The sequence below is a fragment of the Hevea brasiliensis genome, chromosome 10 (genome assembly GCF_030052815.1).
Source record: "Hevea brasiliensis isolate MT/VB/25A 57/8 chromosome 10, ASM3005281v1, whole genome shotgun sequence".
NCBI classification, from domain to species: Eukaryota; Viridiplantae; Streptophyta; class Magnoliopsida; order Malpighiales; family Euphorbiaceae; genus Hevea; species Hevea brasiliensis.
The window spans coordinates 93,007,028-93,031,375 of record NC_079502.1 but is presented as its reverse complement, the minus strand read 5'-3'; the positions used below and the strand labels follow the sequence as shown (position 1 = coordinate 93,031,375).

The window sequence follows — 24,348 nt, the reverse complement described above, 5'->3', positions numbered from 1 at the left end:
TAGAGTTTAGGATTTAAAGTTTAGAATTTTAGAACTTAAAAGTTAGGATTTAAGGTTTAGACTTTTAGTGTTTAGGATTTAGAATTTTAAGGTTTAGGGTTTGAAATTTTTGAATTTAGAATATTAGGGTTTAGGTTTAAATTTTTAAAATTAATTTAGATTTCTAGGGTTTAAAGTTTTGGAAGCAGAGTTTATATAAAGGCCTATTAACTAAAAAAAGTTGAATCTTATCGCGTTTTGATAATTTTATCTAATTCTTTCAATTTTAGTAGAATCGGTCAAAAAATCAAAATTACAAAAATTTTATTTAAATTTTTTGAAATTTCAAAATTTGTTGCAATTTTATCCTTTTTTTTTTTTTTTTTTTTTTTACATATTGGCCCAATTCATTTTTTGCTAATCCAACTATAACAATTTCATCAATTACTTTCCAACTTCATTTTAATATTCATAGTGCATCAAAATTCTTAGTCATTTAATTAAATTGGATAATTTTAATTATGCATCTTCTCTTCTTACTACCACCAAATTTTATCATTATTTGATGTTCAAAGATTATTAAAATAAAGTTATGGAAGAGTTAATAAATGTAGTAATGTTATATTTTCAATGATAGTTATAAACAAATTAGAGACATGGAGTTTAAAATTTGATTCACAAAAATTGGGTAAAATTTTAATAATTTTTAAAAATTTATCTATTTCTATCTAAATTAAAAAATTAAAAAAATTATTAAAATGCAATAAGATTTAACTTTTTTTGATCAATAGGTCTTATATAAAATAGGAATTGAAGCAAAACATAATAATAATAATAATAATAATAATAATAATAATAATAATAATAATAATAATAATAATAATAATAATAATAATTTTTATTTTTATTATTATTAGAGCAATTGACATTCAATTATTGAACTTGAAGATTTCGTTTACTTGAAGTTAAACCACTAAATCTTACAAAATAGCTTTTTATAGATATGTGATCGATTAGGTTGTGTGCTCATTGACTCTTTCAATTATATGCTCATGTATATGATCATATAATGACTGAACATGATCAGAGGTTGCATAATAACACTATATACAAAGGCCTTTTTTTTTTTTAAAATAGATCTCAGAAAGATAGATTTTAATATGAAATTATGAATATGCATAATTAATATTACCTTGCATATATATGATTAGTTATTTTTAAATATGGTTCTAATTCGGGATTTCACATCAAACGTTGAAAATGTGTACATAACGTTTATATCAAATGAGAGATATTGATAAAATTGTCGTAATTTTATCAAAATGGTGAATTTTATCTTTGAAAATTGAGTGTGTGCGTTTAAAAATCTTATTATGAATTTATTATTTTTTTTTTTGAAAATTATAAATAACAACTAATTTAAGACGTTGAAGATAATATAAAATATAAATTAAGTAAAGATATGCAAACATAAAGGTCATGTGTTCATATATACTTTAACAATAATATAATACCTACCACACATATTATATAATTAATTACTTATGAACTAATGGTCATTGGAATCCAGCGTTACGTCACTTTTCACATGTATACCTACACTGTGATCAAGGGCATGCACCAACGACCAAGGTGATCCTCTAGCTATAAACATATATAATCTTATAATTAATTATATATCATCTTAATCAAAGATATTATTTCATCATCCCACTATTTAGTTAATGGAGTTTGCAATTAATTAGCAATGTGACTCGAGCAACCTTGCATGCTTGGAAAAGTGGCAATGCTTGACTATGAAAAATGGAAATTACACCATGTAATTGAATGCGTTGAAGGCAGAAAAGAATGCCAAGTCCAATTGATTTAAATCGTTTTGAGGAAACCCAAGTAAGAGAATTTCAAAGAATGGTATTTGTGGGAGATCGTATCATGACTAAGAATTCCCAAACAAGTGCTTAAGCAATGAAAGTATAAAATCTACAGGGATAAATTTGTTTCTGTTTGCCTGAGGATAGACATACCCATTTTCAATCCCTCCCTGTCGATGTGACACCAGACACCTTCTCCATTTTATGTTGGAATTCCATTTTGATAATTTCACCATTAGTAACAAAATTATTGCCCTTGTCTTCATCCAATAATTTCTTTAAGTGAAGTCAAGCTAATTTCAGATAGTTTCTTTTATAAATTAATATAATTAATGATTTATAATTGTAATTATATTATCAAAAATTAAAATTTTAAACTAAAACATTTACTTAAATATCACTCTACCGTGTACATAAATAAAGTTTTCTTTTAGATATAACAAGTATATATATTTATATTTTTTTTCAATTAAAATTTAATTAAATTAAGCAGTTTTTTTCTTCGTTTTCTGCACCATACGAGGCGAATACCTGTTGAAACTACCATTATACGACTTAATTGCATGTGATTAGGAGTTTAGTATGCCTCATCATTAGTACTATGGGAGAGATCTAATTAATTAAATTTAATTAGGAATATAATTTTTTCCTCATCATAGAAAAAAAAATTAAGAAAGAATAAAAATCTTGGAAAGAAATGGGAATTTTGGTTGATTTCCGTTGTAGTTGTCTCTGTGACTATACATATATGCTCTAGATATTTCTTGGCTTTTCCTGCTTATTTTATAATTGGAAGTTTCAAGATTATAATTAGTGGAATATTAGACTTAAAATAATACAAGATTAGGGTAGACCTAATTAATTATATCTGAGATTCTGAGTAGTAGGTGATCTATTTCAGTTTCAAGTTATAAAGAACTTAATCTTGATATATATGATGGCTTTTTTTGTTTTCAATTAAGGAGGCTTTATGGTAAATTATTATATATGCAGAGTGTAATATTTCTTTAATGATAAACATATAGAGAGTGAATCTTATATAATTTTGAGTAAAGATATATGTACATCGAATACACTAAATGATCTCCTAATTTGTTGATCATAAAAATAAAAAAAAAAAAGAAATAATTTTCAACGGTAGCAGCAAAGAATAATCATTAATCAGCACCTTTTAGGTTGATAAGAACAGGTGTTGATGGTTCAGTAAAGCAGAGAGTTAAGGTCAGGAAACAGCTAATTAATTGGCTTTTTTCATGCAGATTAAACACTGGAAAAACAAATTTAAAGACATGAAAAGAGTTGATTAAGAAAGGGTGTGCCCAATATTAGACATTAACCACCGCCAAATGTCTGCAATTGTTAATAATATAGGGACAATGACAAGAAAGGGTAGCCATAATGTTTCAATTATGATGAAGCTGTAATTAATTAAATTATGGTAATTCTTGCATGATTGAGTAGCTAATTTTTGGGAGATTTTAGTGTTGAGGGCGACAATTTTGATTACGTGGTTATGGGAGTCATGTGGGTTTCACATGAGCTAGCACATGCTAGGGAACGTAGAACACCTGCCCAAAAATTTTGATTACGAGTGTGAAAACTTAAGAGAGGAGGGCACAAGAGAGGATTTTTTTTTTTTTAAAGTTAAATTGTTCTTCTGTATCGGCACATTCAAGGAGCAACCTGGTATGGGTGATGCCTGTATTGATGGGGACAAAGAAGGCCATGTGAAATGGCTCTTGGCCTCCTAACAGTAATTGCTCCCTTGCCCTCTTCCCATACCAAGAAATTTTAGTATCCTTATTTGGGTTCCATTGAGGGCCCAGATAGAGATTGGTGTTGTCTTCAAGTTTCTTCTTGAATGATTTGAGTAATAAGATATATATATATATATATATATATATATATATATATATATATATATATATATATATATTTTTTTTTTTTTTTTTTTTTTTCTTTTTTCATGTATTGTTTTGTCTTCATCTAAATTATATGTACATTGCTATATATGATGATGGAGGAAAAATTAAAAAATAAGCAGCTTGTGTTTTCGATAAGTTTTGTATATTCATAACACAATATTAGTTAATAAAATTTACAAAATTCTTCATAGAATTAAGTATATAATTTTACCTAATTTATCTTGCAATATATATATATATGCGAGAAAAATAAATGTCACCTTATCCTAATGAATTAATATAGCACTAAAATAGAGATAGCAATGTCAAGAAAAAGGAAGAAGATGGAAAAATATGTCACGTATGTATTGATTGATTTCATAAAATACAAAGTTATATATACTGTGTATGCAACTAAAAGATAAAGATAAAATTTAATCTAATCATAATTAACACATAAATTGATAAATAAAATCTCATATATAAGGGTATCTTCAACCCTCTTCCTCATGCATCTAATGAGTAACAAGGTATATACAATTTATCTAAAAAAATTCATTTGCCAACATATTACCAGAAAATATGCTATTAATTAATGACGTAAATAATTTAATTAGCATCCCTAAATTTTTACCAGCATTTTTTAAGTATTGTTATTGGCATTGTTTGTCATCCAACAATATTACGATATGAGATATTTGCGTCGTTAAGGCATTTTTCTATAAGCCTCGTCAAATGAGCTACACATAATAAATTTTGTAACATGGACGTATGCGGGGAAAAAAGAAAAAAAAGAAAGCAAAAGATTACTGATTTTAAAATGTTCTTCCATGGTCAAGCAAATTGGCAAGTTGTTTTTGACACGTAATTTGCAATTTTCTCGATGAGATTTCAAATGGGTTTTGAAATCTTACAGAAGGTTGCTTAAAAGGATTTTGTGTTTGAAATTCTTGTTCCATTGTCACGTTCTCCATAGACAATAAATGCACATGTCTTCCAAGAGTGTTTTTCTTGCGCATGCTCATCAGGGCAGAACCTGTATTCTTGACTAGCTAAGGGGGATAGCTAGGTTTCTTCCAATTGAAAATGGACTAAGTTATTAAAGTCATTCGCAGCAACTAATTGAATGAGACATTTCTACTCTTGCAGGAGTTAAAACTTCACTGAAGGACATCCTCTTCCAGGGTTATTTTGGAGCAAAAGTCAAGAGGAAAAAAAAATAAAGAAAAAGAAATCTGGGGTAGTTTCGTACCAAGACCTATAGTAGGTTTCAGGATCATCTCAAAATCTGTAAGAAAAATAGCCCGATGTGACTGTAAACCAAAGGAAAAGTCTTCGTAGGAGATTCTTTATTATCTTTCAATGTCAATTACTCCACTAGTCCCAGAAACTTGGGTTAAAATAACATGTTCATACTTGACAGGTAGTGATAATACTAACTAAACAAGCTATTCAATAACTTATTAGTTTACAATGGATGGGCTGAGATTAGCGAGAAGTAGAATTAAATCTGTTGTGTAACTCAGGTCTAGTAAGTCTACATTTGAAGAGAAATTAAAGCACTAATTGTTATCTGAAGGAACAATTAAGCCTGAGATCTTCCAAGAAATTTCAGTTTGTCATAAAGTGTTAGACAGATTCCAATTACAGTTCATAGGAATATGTCCTTTATGAAACCTGCAATTCTTTTCTCCTACAGTAAGGTTGCCACCTGCTTCGAAAGTGGAGAGTATATCCCTGATATCCCGCATTGCAGTGGGTAGCCCTTAGCTTTTAGCAGCATTAGATGCATGCCTCCATTAAAAAAGAAAGTAAGTAAGAAAGAAAGAAAACAGCAATCATAACCAATCAAATTTGACGTACTGGCACATAAGGTTAAGCGCAATTTTGATACCCCCGTGCCCCAATCGATTAAAAAAAAGAAAAGGTGCCAAAGTTATATGAGCTAAAGAGCAGGATTGCTTTTAGCTTTGGGTAAGTTTGGATTTAGTGTTATGTTTAGTGGGGATGGCGTGGGGCATTTGGATTGTACGAGGGTTCTCAAGTGGCTTAACATATAGGGGATCACTACATGTTTTTATGTATTCAGAAAGTGAAATCAGTACTTGATTGTTATGCTGAATGAGTTTTAATTCAGTAAATAAATAAAATAAAAGAGAATCAGTAGAAGATGATCATATGATCCTGGCAAATCTAATTCATAATTAAACAAGAAGTAAAAAAACTGAAGTTGCTGATCTATATATAGGACAACAGCCGGCCTATTCTAATTTGGCTTCTAATTGATCAACTCTTTTATCTATGAGGAAGTAGGAGCTGAGTGGCCGGTGATTTCAGCTGGGTCGTTCAGGCTAATACAAATATTTTTCAATAGTAATTAATAAGATTTTTTTTTAATAATATTTGACTAATTATATATAGTTTCAATTTATTTTAGGGTAATGCAAATAATATGCATTTTCCAAAACAAATTGGTAAGATAATACAACAACTGTATTGGGGAGGTAATAATATGTATCGCAGAGGCCTGATGACCGGATAATGCATGCTAAATTTTTTCTAAATATTATTATCAATAAATTTTTACTTATATAAAAAAAAACAATAATTGTATTTAGCATAAATAGGTATATATGCAACCAATTTAAGAGCGATATATTATACAGTACATCTAGACCAAAAAAGATAGTGCACCGAACACTAAAAAAAAAAAAAATAATTGAAGCTTAAATTTGAGAGATGAGATCTATGCCTTTTATAAGCAAGAATGCACATGCATTATAAGTATACAATAATTGGTGGTCAAAACTCTAAAGCAATTTGATTAACGTTATTTAAGAAATATAATCTCATTCTCTCCTTGAGAAGTTATTTTTTACGTGGATATGAAGTGCAAAACTCTTGCCCATTGTAAAAATAGTAGGATTTTTTTATATATAAAATTTTGGGCTAATTAAAGTTCATAACCAAATGCAAAACACAATCAAGCCCACTATAAGTATATTGGGCATCAAAGGCTATATTGGGCATCAAAGGAAATTGGTCTAATCCCACTTAAGCTTATATTGAACCCAATAGAGAACAAATGCAAAGGCTTCTATCCATGGGCCTAACCCATACTGGGTTTGAAAACAGAGCAATGACGATGAATAGCTTCTTAGTTCCCTTGGGCTAGATAAATTTAGAAATCAAAACAGACATTTTATGCATGAAAAATATCCCTTGCATGGTCCAAACTCCAAACAAAACAGACAATAAACGAATAAATAAAATTGTTATCCTATTGAACTATCGACATCTCTGCATGGTTCGTGTTCTATACGGCCGAAATCCATGACTTAAGGAGCAAAAAGGGTAACCCTCTTCTTCCTGGAAACTGAATCACATAGCTATTATTTTTCAGAAAGGAAGCAACCGTGATAGCTAACTTTAAAGATGAAAACAAATTAAAAAGAATAAACAAATATCATTCTCCATGATAATGAATGGCAAAATCACACAAATTAAAAAAAAAAGGAGATTAATTGCAATATATAAATGAAAAGAGGTAGTAAGGTCGTCTGGGGGCTTTTGTCCTGGCTCGTGACCTTAGGCCTTAGGGCATGAATCAAGGTTTCATCTTTTTTTTTTTTTAATTATTGTTGACAGAATTTGCCCCTTGAAAGCTACTCAAAGATCTTTCTTTCGTTACTTTTGGAGACTTTTCCTCTTATATTATATGCTACTTCTTCTTCTTTTCCAGCATTATTATCTTTCTTCCTTTTTTTTTTTTAATTTGTATTATTTCCATTTCTTGGGTTCTCATGCATCAGAAAATCAATATATTCTAGAAAAACAAGAAAAAAAAAAACAACTACAATATATATTATATATATAATCCAAAATTTTCATCCAAGTTAAATGATTTTGATTTTCCTTTTGTTTGATATTTTGAATTATAATTTTTTTTATAGGTAAAAATTTTATTAATTAAATAATTCAGAAAAAAACTTAGTGTTAGAACACCCAATTAATTCAAGCCACCAAGTCAATCTCAATATATCTAAAATTAGAAAGTATCATGTTAAGTGAAAAAAATAAGAAAGAGACAATTTTGCATTAAAATCGATGATCAAATTATTCAATTACTAATCTAATATTATAAATTAAAATTTTTAGCAATTCAATATCTTACAAATATATCTGCAGCTATAAATAATATTTATTGCTAACCAAACTGATGGTGCCTATGATTCAATAAAATGTTTAAGGCACTTTTAAATTAAACTGAGATAATTAATGAGTTTTAATTTAATAGTATTGGAATTGTTTAAAGCTATGACTGAATTCAAAGTTTAACTAGAGCCAATTGTATAGAAAAAATGGAGAAAAATAATAAATATTTTTTATCGCACATTGTTAAATTAATATTATATAAAATCACCTTCATTTAAGGGGGAAAAAAGGCATTGAAATGTTAGTTCATGGAGTGGAAGTCCCTTCTCTAGCCATGTTGATGTCACTGCTTACCCAATTTATTTTGGTATGATATAAGAGCAGCTACTTTTTGAATTAGAGATCAGTTTCTTGGTCTTGCAACTTTGCCCATTGCCCAGGCTTAGTTTCTTTGAATTTACTTTTCTAGTTTTCATTGGGGTAGCTAGCTAGTCATCCCCTGATAACTTTCTTCTTTAATTTATATATATCTCTAGACATCCTAGATTGGGTGTAAAAGGAGAGGTCTGATGGTGGGATTCTCTCATGCATGCACTTGTTTATTATTGTTAATTTATTAATTGGTAGATATTTATTATTAATTAAAATTTTCATATTACTTTCCACTGAAATTTGTTGTTTAGCTGTTTGTTGAGAATGTTTGGAACATTTACAATAATTTTTTTTGGTCATTCATATTTGTCAATAAGCTTAAAGCCTTGACAGAGAAATGGTTGAACCATATAATTTCCAAGATTCGCACAAACAACAAATGTGAACATTTTCATCAATGGCGACTAAGTGGATGGCAGATTGTCAGGAAGGATGACAATACCATCACAAAGGAAACTTTTCTCCTAATACCAGAGAAGAAAATTTATTAATAAGAGCACAAATGTCTTGGTCAAAATTAGAGTTCGGATAGGGCAATTTTAAATTTGATAAATCGTTTTGATTTGAATTATTTTAGATCGTAAATTATTTGATTTTTTTTTACACGAGTCTGAACAGTGTCAAATTACTCATTGAATCGTTATAAAAAAAATAATTTTTATTTATTTAATTTTTAAATTAAATTTTAAATAGATTAAATCAAATATGAATTGGATTATTCGAATTATCAAATTAATTCTATTTTTTCAAGTCATTTAAATTTGAATATTTTAAATTTTACACAGTAAAATGAATTATAAATCACTTTAAATCAAATTAACAAGTCGAATTAAAATTTGTTATATTATTGATCACCCAAACAAATTGTTTTACTTAAAGTCTTTTGAATTAAAGAAGGCCATCGTGGTATTTCTTGAAGTTTTCTTAGTCTCCTTCCATCACCATCACCAAATAATTAAAGAATATATATATAATTTTGGAAATAATTAGATTGAAGAAGTGGTGACTGGTGACTCAAACCTGATGCGAATAATATGCATTTAGACATTGAACCAAATCAAGTTAGACTACCCATTATTAGTCTTATTCATTAAGTTAATAGTATTTGTTTTTTTTTTTTTATTCAACAACATATTTATTAGTGAATTATAAAAAAAATAAAGAAAAAAAAAAACCATTTAGAGGTGACAAACTGACCAAATTGAATCAATCCAAATGGATAAACTTCGGAATAATCAATTAAGAATTTGCATTGTCTAACAATATGGTAAACAATTTTAAAAATACTAAAACTTGCATATTAAAAGAAATTAAGAGTTAATTATAGAAGGTATAATTACTTTAAAACTTTATATGTAGTTATCCTCCTCAAAATCAACTAGCTAGCTAGCTAGCATTTCAAAATCATGTCAACCAATTCCAATTGAATAAATATATAATTAAAAACAATATGGATTTTGGCCTACATGACAATAAAATTGGGATGAAAGTCAAGATGGAAATTAGTAATGTGAATATGAATCCAACTTGTAATTAACAACTACACATGTGATATATATCAATTCTCAATTAATTTAATTGGTTCGGTTTTGACATTAAGGTGAGCATCAATAATTCATTTAAATTGTAAAGACCCAATAATTTTCCAAAATCTTTGTTTAATGAATCCTTAGATTTATTTTTTCTTCTTGTCTACCTCAATGAAAAGCAACAAAACAATAGATTATATGAGTGCATTTTAGGTGTAATGAAATTAATGGTCAAATTAAATAATCAAATAAATCATTAAAAAAAGAAAAAATAAAAAATGGGTAATTTCCTTTTTCATGTCGTGTGTTGGGTGCTATACTGCTTCGAAACGGGTCATGACAGAAAGGAATTATCATGACATCATAGTCTACCTGCAGCCTTGTCATGAGATCAATGGTGATGAAACTCATCAAATCACAAATTGTTGACAAAATTAAGACATCAAGTAGTGAAGAATTATGTTGAATGATTGATATAAGAGAAATACTCATTTGGTAAATAGTTAGGTATCGGTCTACCAAAAAGAATAGTATACGAGTCTGACTTTTAAAATGTTCTATCTCACACCTTAATTTAAAAAAAAAAGTAATTAAGTGAATCTTGCAATAATAGTCAATATTAAAATTGAATGAGAAATTTGACTAATTGAAGGTGTCACTAGGCTTTTTTTTAAAAAAAAATAAAGATTAGAAGATTAATTTACATATTTGACCTTCTTAAATTTATTAAATTATGAAAGTTTAAGGGTGAGATAGGACATTTTTAAAGTTGAGGATGCCATTAGACATTCCTAATGTATTTTTAAGATCCTAAAGCAAGTAACCATGGGCATATAGCATGATTAGCTATGATAGAAGATTTGAGAGGAGTGGAAGAATAAGGACTATAAAGTTCAGTTGGATTCCCATAGGAGAGATGCAAAAGATGGAGAAGTTATGGCAAAGTTTGATTAGTTAAAGGGTTCAACAGAAATAGAGATGCATGATACAAAAAATGGAAGAAGGATTGGTGCTTTTACAATACAATATTAGACTCATTTGAGGTTTTTCATAGGATAGTGCTTTCTAATTGTGGAATGCTCATCTTTTGTTGAAGAGAATAGTTTTGCACTTAAAGGAGACAATTCATATTTTTATTCTGAATTTCTATGCAACTCCACAGGAATTTGCTTGCTTAAGTTAATTATCTAAAAAATATAAATTTTTAATTGCAGAACAGATGTTTAGTTCAACATTTTCATTTCCTTTATCAATTATCATCCTTTTGGGACTTGGGTGTGAATGTTTTCTTTGTTGCATAGATATGCAGAGTTCTTCTTATGTCCATGTTTGCAAAGTTATATGTATATATATTTTTTGAAATTTTAATTTTCTAGAGATAGAGGGAAATGGGTTGAAATTAATATTTGTATTAGCGGAATTATAACTTTGAGTTTATATAAGAGTAATTCTATTAATTTTTAAATTAAATATTTATATTAAAATTTATGTATTTATTATTTTAATTATATATAAATTTTAATTAATTATATATAAATATTAATATAAATATTTAATTTAAAAATTATTAAACTCATTTTTATATAAAGCCGAGATTATAAGATTGCATTCTTTATTTTAATTACATATATACTTTATTATTTTTATAATAATAATTTAAAAGGACAAATTTAACAATATAAATTTAAATTATTAAACAGGCTGTCCATTGATCACGTAGAGAGTTAATTGTTTACAATTATGGTTCCATTATTTGCCTCTCGTTTGCTAATCCTTTATTAAAAGTGGCAGTGGTTGACTCTGAAAAATAGTGATTGACTGAGCAAATGCTCAATCTTGAATGCTGCTAATTAAGCCCACCAAGGACCTGGTCAAGTCCAATTTGGTGCTTTAATCTGCTTTTGACTTGAGAACAAAGAAATCTCTCTCTCTCTCTCAAGTCCAATTTGGTGCTTTTAACTCCTTTTGACTTAGAACAAAGAAATCTCTCTCTCTCTAGTTAAATAATTTATTATCTCTTTTTTTATATATTTAATAAATTTTAATAAATTTTAATTTTATTTTATTTTAATACATATTTAATAAAAATATATTTTTAATAATATATTATATATATATATATATAATTATGAACAAATAAATAAAATTTTATTTTCATAATAATGAAAAATAAAAAATTTATGTTAATATTTAATTTTTATTATTTTTTTGATATTCTTTATAGTATAATTAATAAATAACTAATATTAGTATTAATCATATTATATTATTTTATTATTATTTAAAAAAATTATATATATATATGCACAGTTGCCCCATTTGAAGTATTTTTTATTAAGTAATTATACAATTTCTTTAAATTAGGATTAAGTTATTAATTTTCTAATTATACATATATAAGTTATAAATTATTTAATTATTACACTTTAATATTATAATAAATAGCTATTATTATTATTGTTATTATCATTATTATTATTATTATAAATATATGAAAAGTTTAATTTAATTAGAGAAAGAAAAAATTAAAAATTAATTAAATTAATTTATTAATTTTACCATATGAAAATATATATTAATTTTATATATATTACATTTTCACTTTCTAATAAAAAAATAGTTCATATTTTTTATAAAATAAATTCAAGAGGAGGTAAGATTTTAAATCTATCGTATTTATACCAACTGGTAATTTTTAATTATATTTATTTGATAACTATTTTTTTATATTTCCTGAAAATTGTAATATGTCAAATGGTAATATTAAATTGAATTTATTACCTTATCACATATACTAATTAATTATATATATATATATATATAAAGCAGAGAGATTTTCTCTTACTGTTGTCATATGGTACTTTAAATTTTAGTGCTATCACGTGACACTTACTATACTCAACTCAACTCAACTCAACTAAACTTTTATCACAAAAATTTGGGGTCGGCTATATATATGTGTATATATATATATATATATAAAACAGAGAGATTTTTCCTTACTGTTGCCACATGGTACTTTAAATTCTATCACGTGATTCTTACTATACTCAATTCAACTCAACTAAGTCTTTATCCCAAAAATTTGGGGTCGACTATATGGATTCGTTTTCTCCACTCTAAACGATTTTGGGTTAAATCCTCATAAATTTGTAATGCTTCTAGGTCATATTGTACTACTCTCCTTCAAGTCAATTTAGGTCTAACCCTTTTTTTCTTTCTATCCTCTAACCTAATGTGCTCTACTTGTCTAACTGGAGCCTCCGTATGTCTACGCTTCACATAACCAAACCACCTTAATCTCCCTTCTCTCAACTTATCCTCAATTGGTACCACTCCTACCTTTTCTCTAATACTCTCATTACGGACTTTATCTAGTCTAGTATGGCCACTCATCCATCTTAATGTTCTCATCTCTGCAACTCTTATCTTAGACGCATACGACTCCTTCAATGCCTAACATTCACTACCATATAACATAGCCGATCGTATGGCTGTACGGTAAAATTTTCCTTTCAACTTATTGGGAATCTTGCGATCACATAAAACTCCCGTGGCACGTCTCCACTTCAACCATCCTACTTTAATCTTATGACTAACATCCTCCTCACATCCCCCATCTACTTGAAGGACTGACCCGAGATATTTAAAGTGATTACTTTGGGACAGTACCACTTCATCCAAATTAACTCATTCTCTATCACCAGTTTAGCCTTCACTGAACTTGCAATGCATGTATTCTGTCTTCGTTCTACTTAACTTAAAGCCCTTTGACTCTAGAGTACTTTTCCAAAGCTCTAGCTTTCTATTAACTTATTCTCGTGTCTCATCTATCAGAACAATATCATCTGCAAACATAATGCACCAATGAATACTTTCTTGTATATGTTTCGTCAATTCATCTAAAACTAATGTAAAAATGTAAGGGCTTATAGCTGATCCTTAGTGTAATCTAATTGAGATCGAAAAATCTCTTGTGTCCCCTCCAACTGTGCGCACAATAGTAGTTGCTCATTCATACATATCTTTCAACACGTGCATGTATGTACCTAATAGATACCCTCTTTTGTTCTAACACACTCCATAGGACATCTCTTGGAACACTATCATAAGCCTTCTCCAAATCAATAAAAACCATGTGTAGATCTTTCTTCACATCTTTATATTTCTCTATCAAGCTTCTATTGAGAAAGATCGCTTCCATAATTGAACGACTAGGCATGAAGCCAAATTGATTGAGAGAGATAGAAGTATCAAAACGTAGTCGATGCTCCTCAAGTCTCTCCCACAACTTCATAGTATGGTTCATGAGTTTAATTCTCCTATAGTTCGAGCAACTCTGTATGTTTCTCTTATTTTTAAAAATAGGTACTAAAATACTCCTCCTCCATTCATCAGGTATTTTCTTTGAGTTTAGAATCTTATTAAATAATTTAGTTAACCATGTCACTCTCATATCTCCCAAACACTTCCACACTTCAATTGGTATTCCATCGGGTCCACAGGCTTTAACCACTTTCATTCTCTTAAGTGCTTCATTTACTTTTAAAGATCTAATCATTCTAGTATAATTCACATTCTTTTCTATCGTTCTATAGTCTATATTCACGCTATTACCATTTTGACTATTATTAAAGAGATCATTAAAATAATTTCTCCATCTTTCTTTAATGTCCTCATCTTTTACCAACACTTTTCCTTCTTTATCCTTAATGTACCTAACTTGATTGAAATCTTGACATTTCCTTTCTCTCCTCCTTGCTAATCTATAAATATCTTTTTCCCCTTCTTTAGTTCCAAGTTTCTCATATAACTTTTCAAAGGCCTGTGCTCTTGACTAACTGCCTTTTTTACCTCTTTCTTTGCTATCTTGTACTGTTCATATGTCTTATTATTATCACATTTAGGTAATTTCTTATACCATTCTCTTTTTTTCTTCACTGCCTTTTGTACTTCCTCATTCCACCACCATCTCTCTTTTGAGGGTGGTTCATGTCCTTTAAACTCTCCAAGTACTTTTCTAGCTACTTCTTTAATTTTTGATGCCATCTGTATCCACATATCATTGACCTCCATATTCAGCTTCCATGCTTCGGACTCGAGAAGCTCATTTTTTGAACTTCACTTGCTTTACTCCTTTGAACTCCAACCACTTTGTTCTTGCTACACTATTTCTTCTGACCTTACTTGAATTGTTCCTAAACTTGACATCTAAGATCACTAACCGATGTTGACTTGTTAAAGCCTCTCCTGGAATGACCTTGCAATCATTGCATAGAGCTCTATTTGTCTTCTTGGTTAAAAGGAAGTCGATTTGGCTTTTATGTTGCCCACTTTTGAAAGTCACTAAATGTGACTCTCTTTTTATAAAGTAGGTATTTGCTAGTATTAGGTCGTATGCCATAGTAAAATCCATGATGCTTTTTCCCTCCTCATTTCAACTGCCAAAACCAAAACCTCCATGAACATTTTCATAGCCTTGCCTATCACTTCCTACATGTCCATTCAAATCTCCACCAATGAAAATATTCTCTTCATTTGGTATGCTTTGCATTAAATCATCCATTTCTTCCAAAAACCTTTGTTTACTCTCACTATCTAGTTCTATTTGTGGGGCATAAGTACTAACTACATTTATTGTTTTTCCTTCTAGTACTAGCTTTACTAGTATAATTCTATCTCCTACTCTTTTCACAGCTATTACAACGTCTTTCAATGTCCTATCTATGATTATGCCCACTCCATTCTTATTTTTCTCCTTTCCGATAAACCACAGTTTGTACTCTGAATTACCCACTTCTTTGCTTTTCTCTCCTACCCATTTAGTCTCCTGAATGCAAGCAATATTCACCCTTCTCCTTTCCAAGGTATCCACAAGCTTCATTAATTTTCCTGTACATGTGACACTTACTATATAAAAATTATTATATTTAACAATTATAATAATTAATATAAATAATAATTATTTTTTATATTAAGTATTTAATTCCATTTTTATTTAATTCTAATTTTCTTTTAAATATTTTTACTATTACCATAATTTTTATGGCTAACTAATTAAAAATAGCAGATATATTTCAAAAATTTATAATTTTCTCATTTAAGGAGTCTTAAATTTTTTATTATTTCATTTAATTATAAAAATTTAAGAATTATACATCTTAAAATTAATAAAATAATTTAGAATTATACTATAAAAATTATCACATAGAGTTAAATAATTCGTTCTCTCTCATTTTTATATATTTAATAAATTTTAATTTACTTTGATTTTATTTTATTTTAACACGTATTTAATAAAAATATATTTTTAATTATATATTGAATGTTATATATATAAAATGAATTATGAAAAATAAAATAAAATAAAATTTTATTTTCGTAGTAACGAAAAATAAGAAATTTATGTTAACATTCAATTTTCATTATTTTTTTATATTCTTTATAGTATAATTAATAAATAATTAATATTAGTATTAATCATATCATATTATTTTATTATTATTTAGAAAACTTATATATATATATATATATATATATATATATATATATATATATATATATATATATATATATATATGGACACCTGCCCTCCCTTGAAGTTTTATTTTTTATTAATTAATTGTACAATTTTTTTAAATTATGATTAAGTTATTAATTTTCTAATTATGCATGTATAAGTTACAAATTATTTAATTATTACACTTTAATACTATAATAAATAGCTATTATTATTATTATTATTATTGTTGTTATTATTATTATAAATCCCTAAAAATTTCAATTTAATTAGAGAAAGGAAAAACTATAATTAATTGAACTAATTTATTAATTTTACCTAATAAAAATATATACTAATTTTATATGTGTTGCATTTTCACTTTCTAATGAAGAATTAGTTCATATTTTTATAAAACAAATTTAAGAGGAGGTAGGATTTTAAATCTATCATATTTATACTAATTGTTAATTTTTAATTAAATTTATTGATGACTATTTTGATATATTTGTTGAAAGTTGTAATATATAATTATTATATAATTTAATTTTCTAAATACAATTATCTTATATATATATATATATATATATATATATATATATATATATATATATATAAAGTAAGAATGTATTTACAGGGAAATGACACGTGACACTTTCCTTTTAAATATCTTTACTATTATCATTATTACTATAATTTTTATGGCTAACTAATTAAAAATAGCATATATATTTCAAAAATTTATAATTTTTTCATTTAAGAATTCTTAAATTTTTTTATTATTTAATTTAATTATAAAAATTTAAGAATTATACATCTTAAAATTAATAAAATAATTTAGAATTATATTATAAAAATTATCACATTGAGTTAAATATTTTATTCTTATATCATATAGAGTTAAATAATTTATCCTTTCTCTTTTTTTTTATATATTTAATAAATTTTAATTTACCTTGATTTTATTTTAATTTAACACATATTTAACAAAAAAATATTTTTAATTATATAATAAATTATAAAAAAATGAAATAAAATTTTATTTTCATAGTAATGAAAAATAAGAAATTTATGTTAATATTCAATTTTCGTTATTTTTTTTATATTCTTTATAGTATAATTAATAAATAAGTAATATTAGTATTAATCATATTATATTGTTTTATTATTATGTAGAAAAATTATATATAAATATATATTGAATTTTTATTTTTTATTAATTAATTATATAATTTTTTTAAATTATGATTAAACTATTAATTTTCTAATTATGCATATATAAGTTATAAATTATTTAATTATTACACTTTAATACTATAATAAATAGCTATTATTATTATTATTATTATTATTATTATTATTATTATTATTATTATTATTATAAATACCTGAAAGGTTCAATTTAATTAGAGAAAGGAAAAATTAAAAATTAATTGAACTAATATATTAATTTTACCTAATAAAAACATATACTAATTTTATATATGTTGTTTTTTCACTTTTTAACGAAGTAGTGATTCATATTTTTATAAAACAAATTCAAGATGAGGTAAAATTTTAAATATATCCTATTTATACCAATTGATAATTTTAATTAAATTTATTAATAACTATTTTTTTATATTTCTTGAAAGTTATAATATACAATTATTATATAATTTAATTTTCTAAATACAATCCTTATATATATATATATATATATATATATATTATGAATGTATTTACAAAAAAATGATATGTAACACTTTGCTTAAAAAATTTGTCACGTGTTACTTTCTATAAATATTCTTTTTTATACTAATTATTATTTAATTTATTATTTATCTTTTAATTATCATTATTATTATATTAAAATTTATAATTTAAATTATTATTTATTTAAAATTTAATTTTTTAAAAATTAAAATATTTTTTAATTAAATACAATATTTATAAATTATTTATATTATTATGTAAATACTAATTATTATTTAATTTTTAATTCATCTTTTAATTATTATTATTTATAATGCTACTTTAATATTTATTAGTTAAAATATTATTTTCTTTAAAATTTGATTTTTAAAAAAATTAAGATTTTTTATGATTAAATATAATACTTAAAAATTATTTATACTATTTTTTTATAAATTCATTTATATAAAGTATTATTTATCACATTTTACATTTAGTTGTAATAATAATAATAATAATAATAATAATAATAATAATAATAATAATAATAATAAAAGGTAATTGATGACTATTAATTTAAGGAACATTGACTATTAATTTATGATTTCATAATTAATTCTAAATACTCTGTTTTATATTAATTATTATTTAATTTTTTATTTCTCTTTTAATTATCATTATTATTTATAATATTCCCTTAATATTTATGATTCAAATTACTATTTTTTAAAAAATTAAAATATTTAGTAATTAAATGTAATATTTATAAATTATTTATATTATTTTATAAATACTAATTATTTTTTTTGTTTCTTTTATTATTATTATTATTTATAATATTACTTTAATATTTATGATTTAAATTATTTTTTTATTTTGATTTTTAAAAATTAAGATATTTTATGATTAAATATAATATTTAAAAATTATTTATATTATTTTTTTATAAATTCATTTTTACAAAAACATTATTTACCAAATTTTACCCTCCATAATAATAATAATAATAATAATAATAATAATAATAATAATAATAATAATTTTCATTATTACTAAAATTAAATAATTTAATTCATCATTAGCAATTTGATAATTTTTTATTATATTAATAACAAAAAATATTATATTTATATATTTTTAAAATAATATTATTTTCTCATTAATTTAATATATTTTTTATAATTTATAAAAAATAAATATCGATTTACATAAATTATGAGATAAAATATAAAAATTTTATGAAATTTAAATTATTTTTTAAATAAAATACTTTAATTACATTTTAAACAAAATAATCATGAAAATTACTCTTAATAGATGTATAAACCATTAAATAGATATTTTAATTAACTATAACATAAATTAATTAAAAATTATTATTATAATAGGTAAAAATTTATTCAAATTAAATTAAATAAAATAGAAATTTTAATTTAAAATTAATTTAATAATAATAATAATATATTTTATTTAAAATATAATTAAAAATTAAATTAAAAAATAAAAATTGTAAATTATCCATATATATATATAGGATGAGTATTATATATATATATATATATATATATATATATATATATATATATATATATATATATATATATATATATATATATTTTAACGAAGAAGAAACCCTAACATTTTCTTTTCTCTACCTGTTAATGCTACACAACTGGCCAAGTCTCAAACCACGTTTTCTTTTCTGTCTGTCTTCTATCTCTACCCAAAGACTAACATATCCCATTTCTTTTGCTCGTCTTCTTTCTGTACCCGATGCCGACCTCCCCTTCTCTTCTCTCTTCTTTTCTGTCCACCGTTGCTCAGCTTTGCATGTGCTTATGAGTAGTGGGCTGATGCTGAGGTAGAAAGGGCAGCCGTAGCTCATAGATCAGCAGCCATGGAATAGCAAGCTCGAAGATCCTCCAATTCTTTTTCTTTTATTTTTTAATTTATATTCCGCAATATGTAATTTTGATCTTGTTATTTGATTTGGATTGATGATTGTGGTTTTGATCATTTTGTTTTTTGACAAGATCTAAACATTTTGTTAATAGAAATTTTATTTTTAATTATTTTATTTTGGAGATGTATTTGAATTCTTGATTTTGTACTGTGATTGTCTGATTGAACATGGGGGAAAATTGAAGGCTTGAAAACCGAATATATAAATCGAATCGGACTGATTTAATTTGATTTGATTCGATTGGATGACGCATATAATTTGATTTGATTTGATTTTTAATTTTTTCAATTAAATGCAATTTTCAGTTCGGTTCGATTTTGAACTTAACCTACTAAATACTCACCCCTATCTCTACATACATAATTGGCCTACTTTCTTCCAACAAAAGTCTACATTTCGCTTTCTTTGCTTTTTACATGTATGATACCTTTGGATTGCCACTCAAATCATCTGCCTATAGTATTTAACCACTATCCCCTAATTCCATATTTAATTTTCTCCGCTACCATTCTTTACATGTGAATGCTAATCATTTTCACATTATTGTTTGCTGATCCCTATGACTAGATCATCGATTAATTATAAGTTGCTACGTGTAGAATGATGAACCATTATCATATTGAGCGTACATGCAAGATTTTCTCTCCAATCAATTTGATTAAGAATTAAAAAAAAAAAATTAAAAGACTTCATTCATATATAATAAAACGTATAAAATAAAGAATATTAAACTGCTCATACATATATTTATAAAAAAGTTTTAAAAAGAATAAAGATATCTTTTATAAATATTTGGAGAATAAAAAACATATATTTTTTTTCATCTATTTTTACATACCAAATGCTATGAACGGATAAGAAATTGGTTAATCTCCGAGTAGATCAGTCCAATTCTTCACCATCATGCAAATTGATGTCATCACTTAAACTTATATTGATAATTGCTTAAAAATCATCTAGTCTAATAAATAAGCTGAGGCAAAATTTTTCAAGAAAATGTATGAATAACTCCTCACAAGCTTAAAAATTTTATCAAGAGGACAGAAATAAAAGCAATAGATGGCCATCTCCACCAAAAAGATAGAAAACTACATAAATCCACACAAAAAAAAAAAAAAAAAATTCCATCCATGGAAACTAAGACTAAAAACCAAAGAAAAAGAGGAACAAAGGGCCCTTGAGCCTAGTTGCGAGAAGAGGTCATGTATAAAGGAAGCTGAAGTGATTGGAGGATCCTTTTCCTTCGTTCAATTTAATTAAGATCAAACGCACAAAATTAATGTGATGCATTATGTTGTCTCCAACTATATACGTATAGTAGTGCATGTTGCAAAAGAAATTTTGCTATAGCTGCAAGCTTGCCTCTGCTTCTGCTAAATGGGAACATATAAACATGGTATATAGTACACATATAATTGCTTCTTTCAAACAAGCTGAAGAGAAGAAATTAATAGTAGTACAATGAACAGCAAGCTGCATTATTTTCCAAAGATACCAAGTTTGTGTTGTGTCGAGCCGATACTTGAAGAAAGTAACCACCTGACCTAATGACAGTATAATATATAAAAAGGTGCCCGTCAAGTGGCAACTCGGGGTTCTCACTATTCTAGTTGGAACTACATGAGATGAAATGACAGCATGTGCCTTCACAGCTCTTATTGTTATTGCAGACATAAAGATAAAAATAAAGGAATGCAGCCATTTTTGGATGCCCTACTTTGCTAGAGCCGAGCGAGTCATGGCCAAAAACGTCAAAGCTTTTTCTACTTTTAATTACTATGCACGCACTGCCTTCTCATATATGGGAGGGAAAGTATTGATGACATTTTTGTGATAGATACATGCAATTCTATCCATTTAGCATAAGAATCAAAAGAAAGAAAGAGTTTTACTTTTTTGTATTCACTACTGCAATTAAGAAATTAGATGGTACAGTTGCTTCAGTACATTATTGATCAGTGAATAAAAGAACCTGACTACTATACTTCAGATGCCAAAAGAAATGGACCCAAGCGCAAATTTAAGAACCTAAAATCTTAAGATTCCCATTCAAAATCAAACAGAAGCAATTAATCTAGCTAGTCCAAACCATTTTGGTCAAGAAAGATCCAAAAACTTATGAATGGAGGGGAAGAGACGAACGGGAAGAAGGTCAACATTAATGAAAGTGAAAGCAGCAGAAGGAAATTAACAAATCTCTTGAGTAAATTCTTGATGATTTTATGAATTACCAACACCAAATTTCCATCTAAAGCAAATTAAGTAATTTACACCACCCGTATACTGCTGCCGCACTACTGTTATTGTTGCCCAAAGTAACTCGAAACTTCAAAGGATGAATGATTTTGTGGCAGGCTTTGTAAGCAAGTTTCAAGCCCAGAAACAAGTTGAGGATAAGCCAGAGAGCTTACATTTCCCCAGATGGTGCTTTCCCCAGAACTAAGAGCCCCATTTGTGCCATTGGCCATCTCCATTATTCCATACAAACTCTCCAGACCTTCTAATTGTTGCTGGTTGCCATACATCAATTCATGCGGTTCAACAGGGAACCCGTCAAGTCCTTGATAGGTACTTGGACCAACTGCTCCATTCACAGCATAATTGGTGTTAGGCAATTGAGAGCAAGGGCTATCTGTGGAATTCATTGACGCCCCCGAAGAAGAAAACACATTCATTGAGCTTGAATATGGCTGATCTCGAGTACTCGTGCACGAACCATCAAGAGGGCAAACAGTGGCGATGTTTAATTCTTGCTGATCATCAGAAAATCTTTCGCCTAGCTTGATCAGCAAGCTTCTAAGGGATTCTTGATCCCAGAAATGAGAATCTTGGCTTGGATTCATCGCTGGCATGTTTACTGATGGAAGCTCAGGCCAGTAATAATTAGGGGTCTGTTGATTCAAGACCCCCCCAGGAGCCATAACACTCTGGCTTTCCCTATTTATCTCTTGCCTGAGAGTAGCTCGCCGGGCTGCTTGTTCTTTGCGCTGCTTGCCTAGAAGCTTCTTCTTGAGCCTTGTGTTCCAATAGTTCTTGATATCATTATCAGTTCTTCCAGGCAACTGAGCAGCAATAATGGACCACCTAATCATTTGATATAATCAACATAATTAGCCCATAATTATCAATAATAATAACATATTATATATGTTAAAAAAGAAGATGGTCATTATTGTTTACCTGCTTCCAATACTTATATAGAGGCTGCAAATGATGTTATCTTCCTCCTCTGAGAAGCCTCCATGCTTGATATTAGGCCGAAGATAATTTAGCCATCGAAGTCGGCAGCTCTTGCCACATCTTTTAAGGCCTGTTACATATAAATACAATTAAAATCAATGAATTAATGATGAAACTAAGAGAGAACATATAATTAAAGTTAATAACGAAAAAGTGTGTACCTATCTTCTGAGGCAAAGCTATCCAGTTGCCTCCGGTGCCATTCTGCTCAATATAAGCCTTGAGCTTGGCATCTTCCTCGGGCGACCATGGACCTCTTTTCACGTTGGCTTTGTCACAGCAAGGAGCTCTACCCATGTTCTTTTCTGTGTTGTGTGATTTAGTGTAACTTAGCTTTGCTTTTCCCTTTCTTTTATCTCCCTGATAATAATAATGGTAATGATAATGCTTTTTTTATGTATATATAGAAGAGAAAGAGAGACTATAAGAGAGCTAGAGAAGGAAAGGCATGGAGACTCGGAGGACTTCAAAAAAGAATATGAGAAAAAAGGTGGGTTCTTTATGAATAAAATAATATAGAAATTAGAAATGCCAGAACAGTAGAGCAAAGTTTTTTCTTATTTGTCCTTCTCATTAGTCCAGAATCTACAACAGATCATAAAAATCCACTAATCCCACCATCTCTTCCCTGCCCCAGACTCATTTTCCATATAATTAAAATTTCTGATGGTACCCATTACGATTGATGATGATCTAATCAGGGCCATGCAATTAGTGGAATAGGATATATTGTATAGTAGATAAAAACATCTATCAATCGGTTGTGATACTGATAGTTTAGAAATAATCAAGCAAGAATAAGACAACACGTGTATCCAATAGATGATTTTCTTAAGATATTTAGAGATTTAAATTGAAAAAAAAAATCAATTGACTTACAACTAATTATTAGATAGACAAGAGTATTAAAAAAATATTATTATTTTTCTCAAAAAAAATAGATTATTTCTATAATAGAAAGAATAAATTTTACATAATTATAAAAAATGATATATATACACTGAATGTATTTAATAGTTTCCTTGACTTTGTTTATTAAGGAATCTTAGAAATTGAGAAATATTAGCCATGAATCCTTAAAGTCTAATGTAATGACCAATTC

The 24,348-nt window shown here is 26.9% G+C and overlaps 1 protein-coding gene across 1 annotated transcript; it reads right to left on the bottom strand.

Moving 5' to 3' along the window:
- Positions 1–21,882: 21,882 nt before the first annotated feature.
- On the bottom strand, positions 21,883–23,700 carry LOC110661762 (transcription factor RAX3-like). Its single transcript, XM_021820510.2, has 3 exons — positions 23,408–23,700; positions 23,187–23,316; positions 21,883–23,090 (listed from the first exon to the last, which is right to left on the bottom strand). Exons 1-3 carry the CDS (start codon positions 23,541–23,543, stop codon positions 22,307–22,309), a joined length of 1,050 nt encoding a protein of 349 aa, XP_021676202.2. The 5' UTR covers positions 23,544–23,700; the 3' UTR covers positions 21,883–22,306.
- Positions 23,701–24,348: the final 648 nt, after the last annotated feature.

Excerpts from the sequence above, each read along its gene's own strand:
- LOC110661762 (XM_021820510.2), bottom strand. The coding sequence starts at position 23,543 with ATGGGTAGAGCTCCTTGCTGTGACAAAGCCAACGTGAAAAGAGGTCCA. Across the intron at positions 23,317-23,407 it reads AGCTTTGCCTCAGAAGATAG|GCCTTAAAAGATGTGGCAAG; the intron begins GTACACACTTTT and ends TATATGTAACAG. Across the intron at positions 23,091-23,186 it reads TATATAAGTATTGGAAGCAG|GTGGTCCATTATTGCTGCTC; the intron begins GTAAACAATAAT and ends TCAAATGATTAG.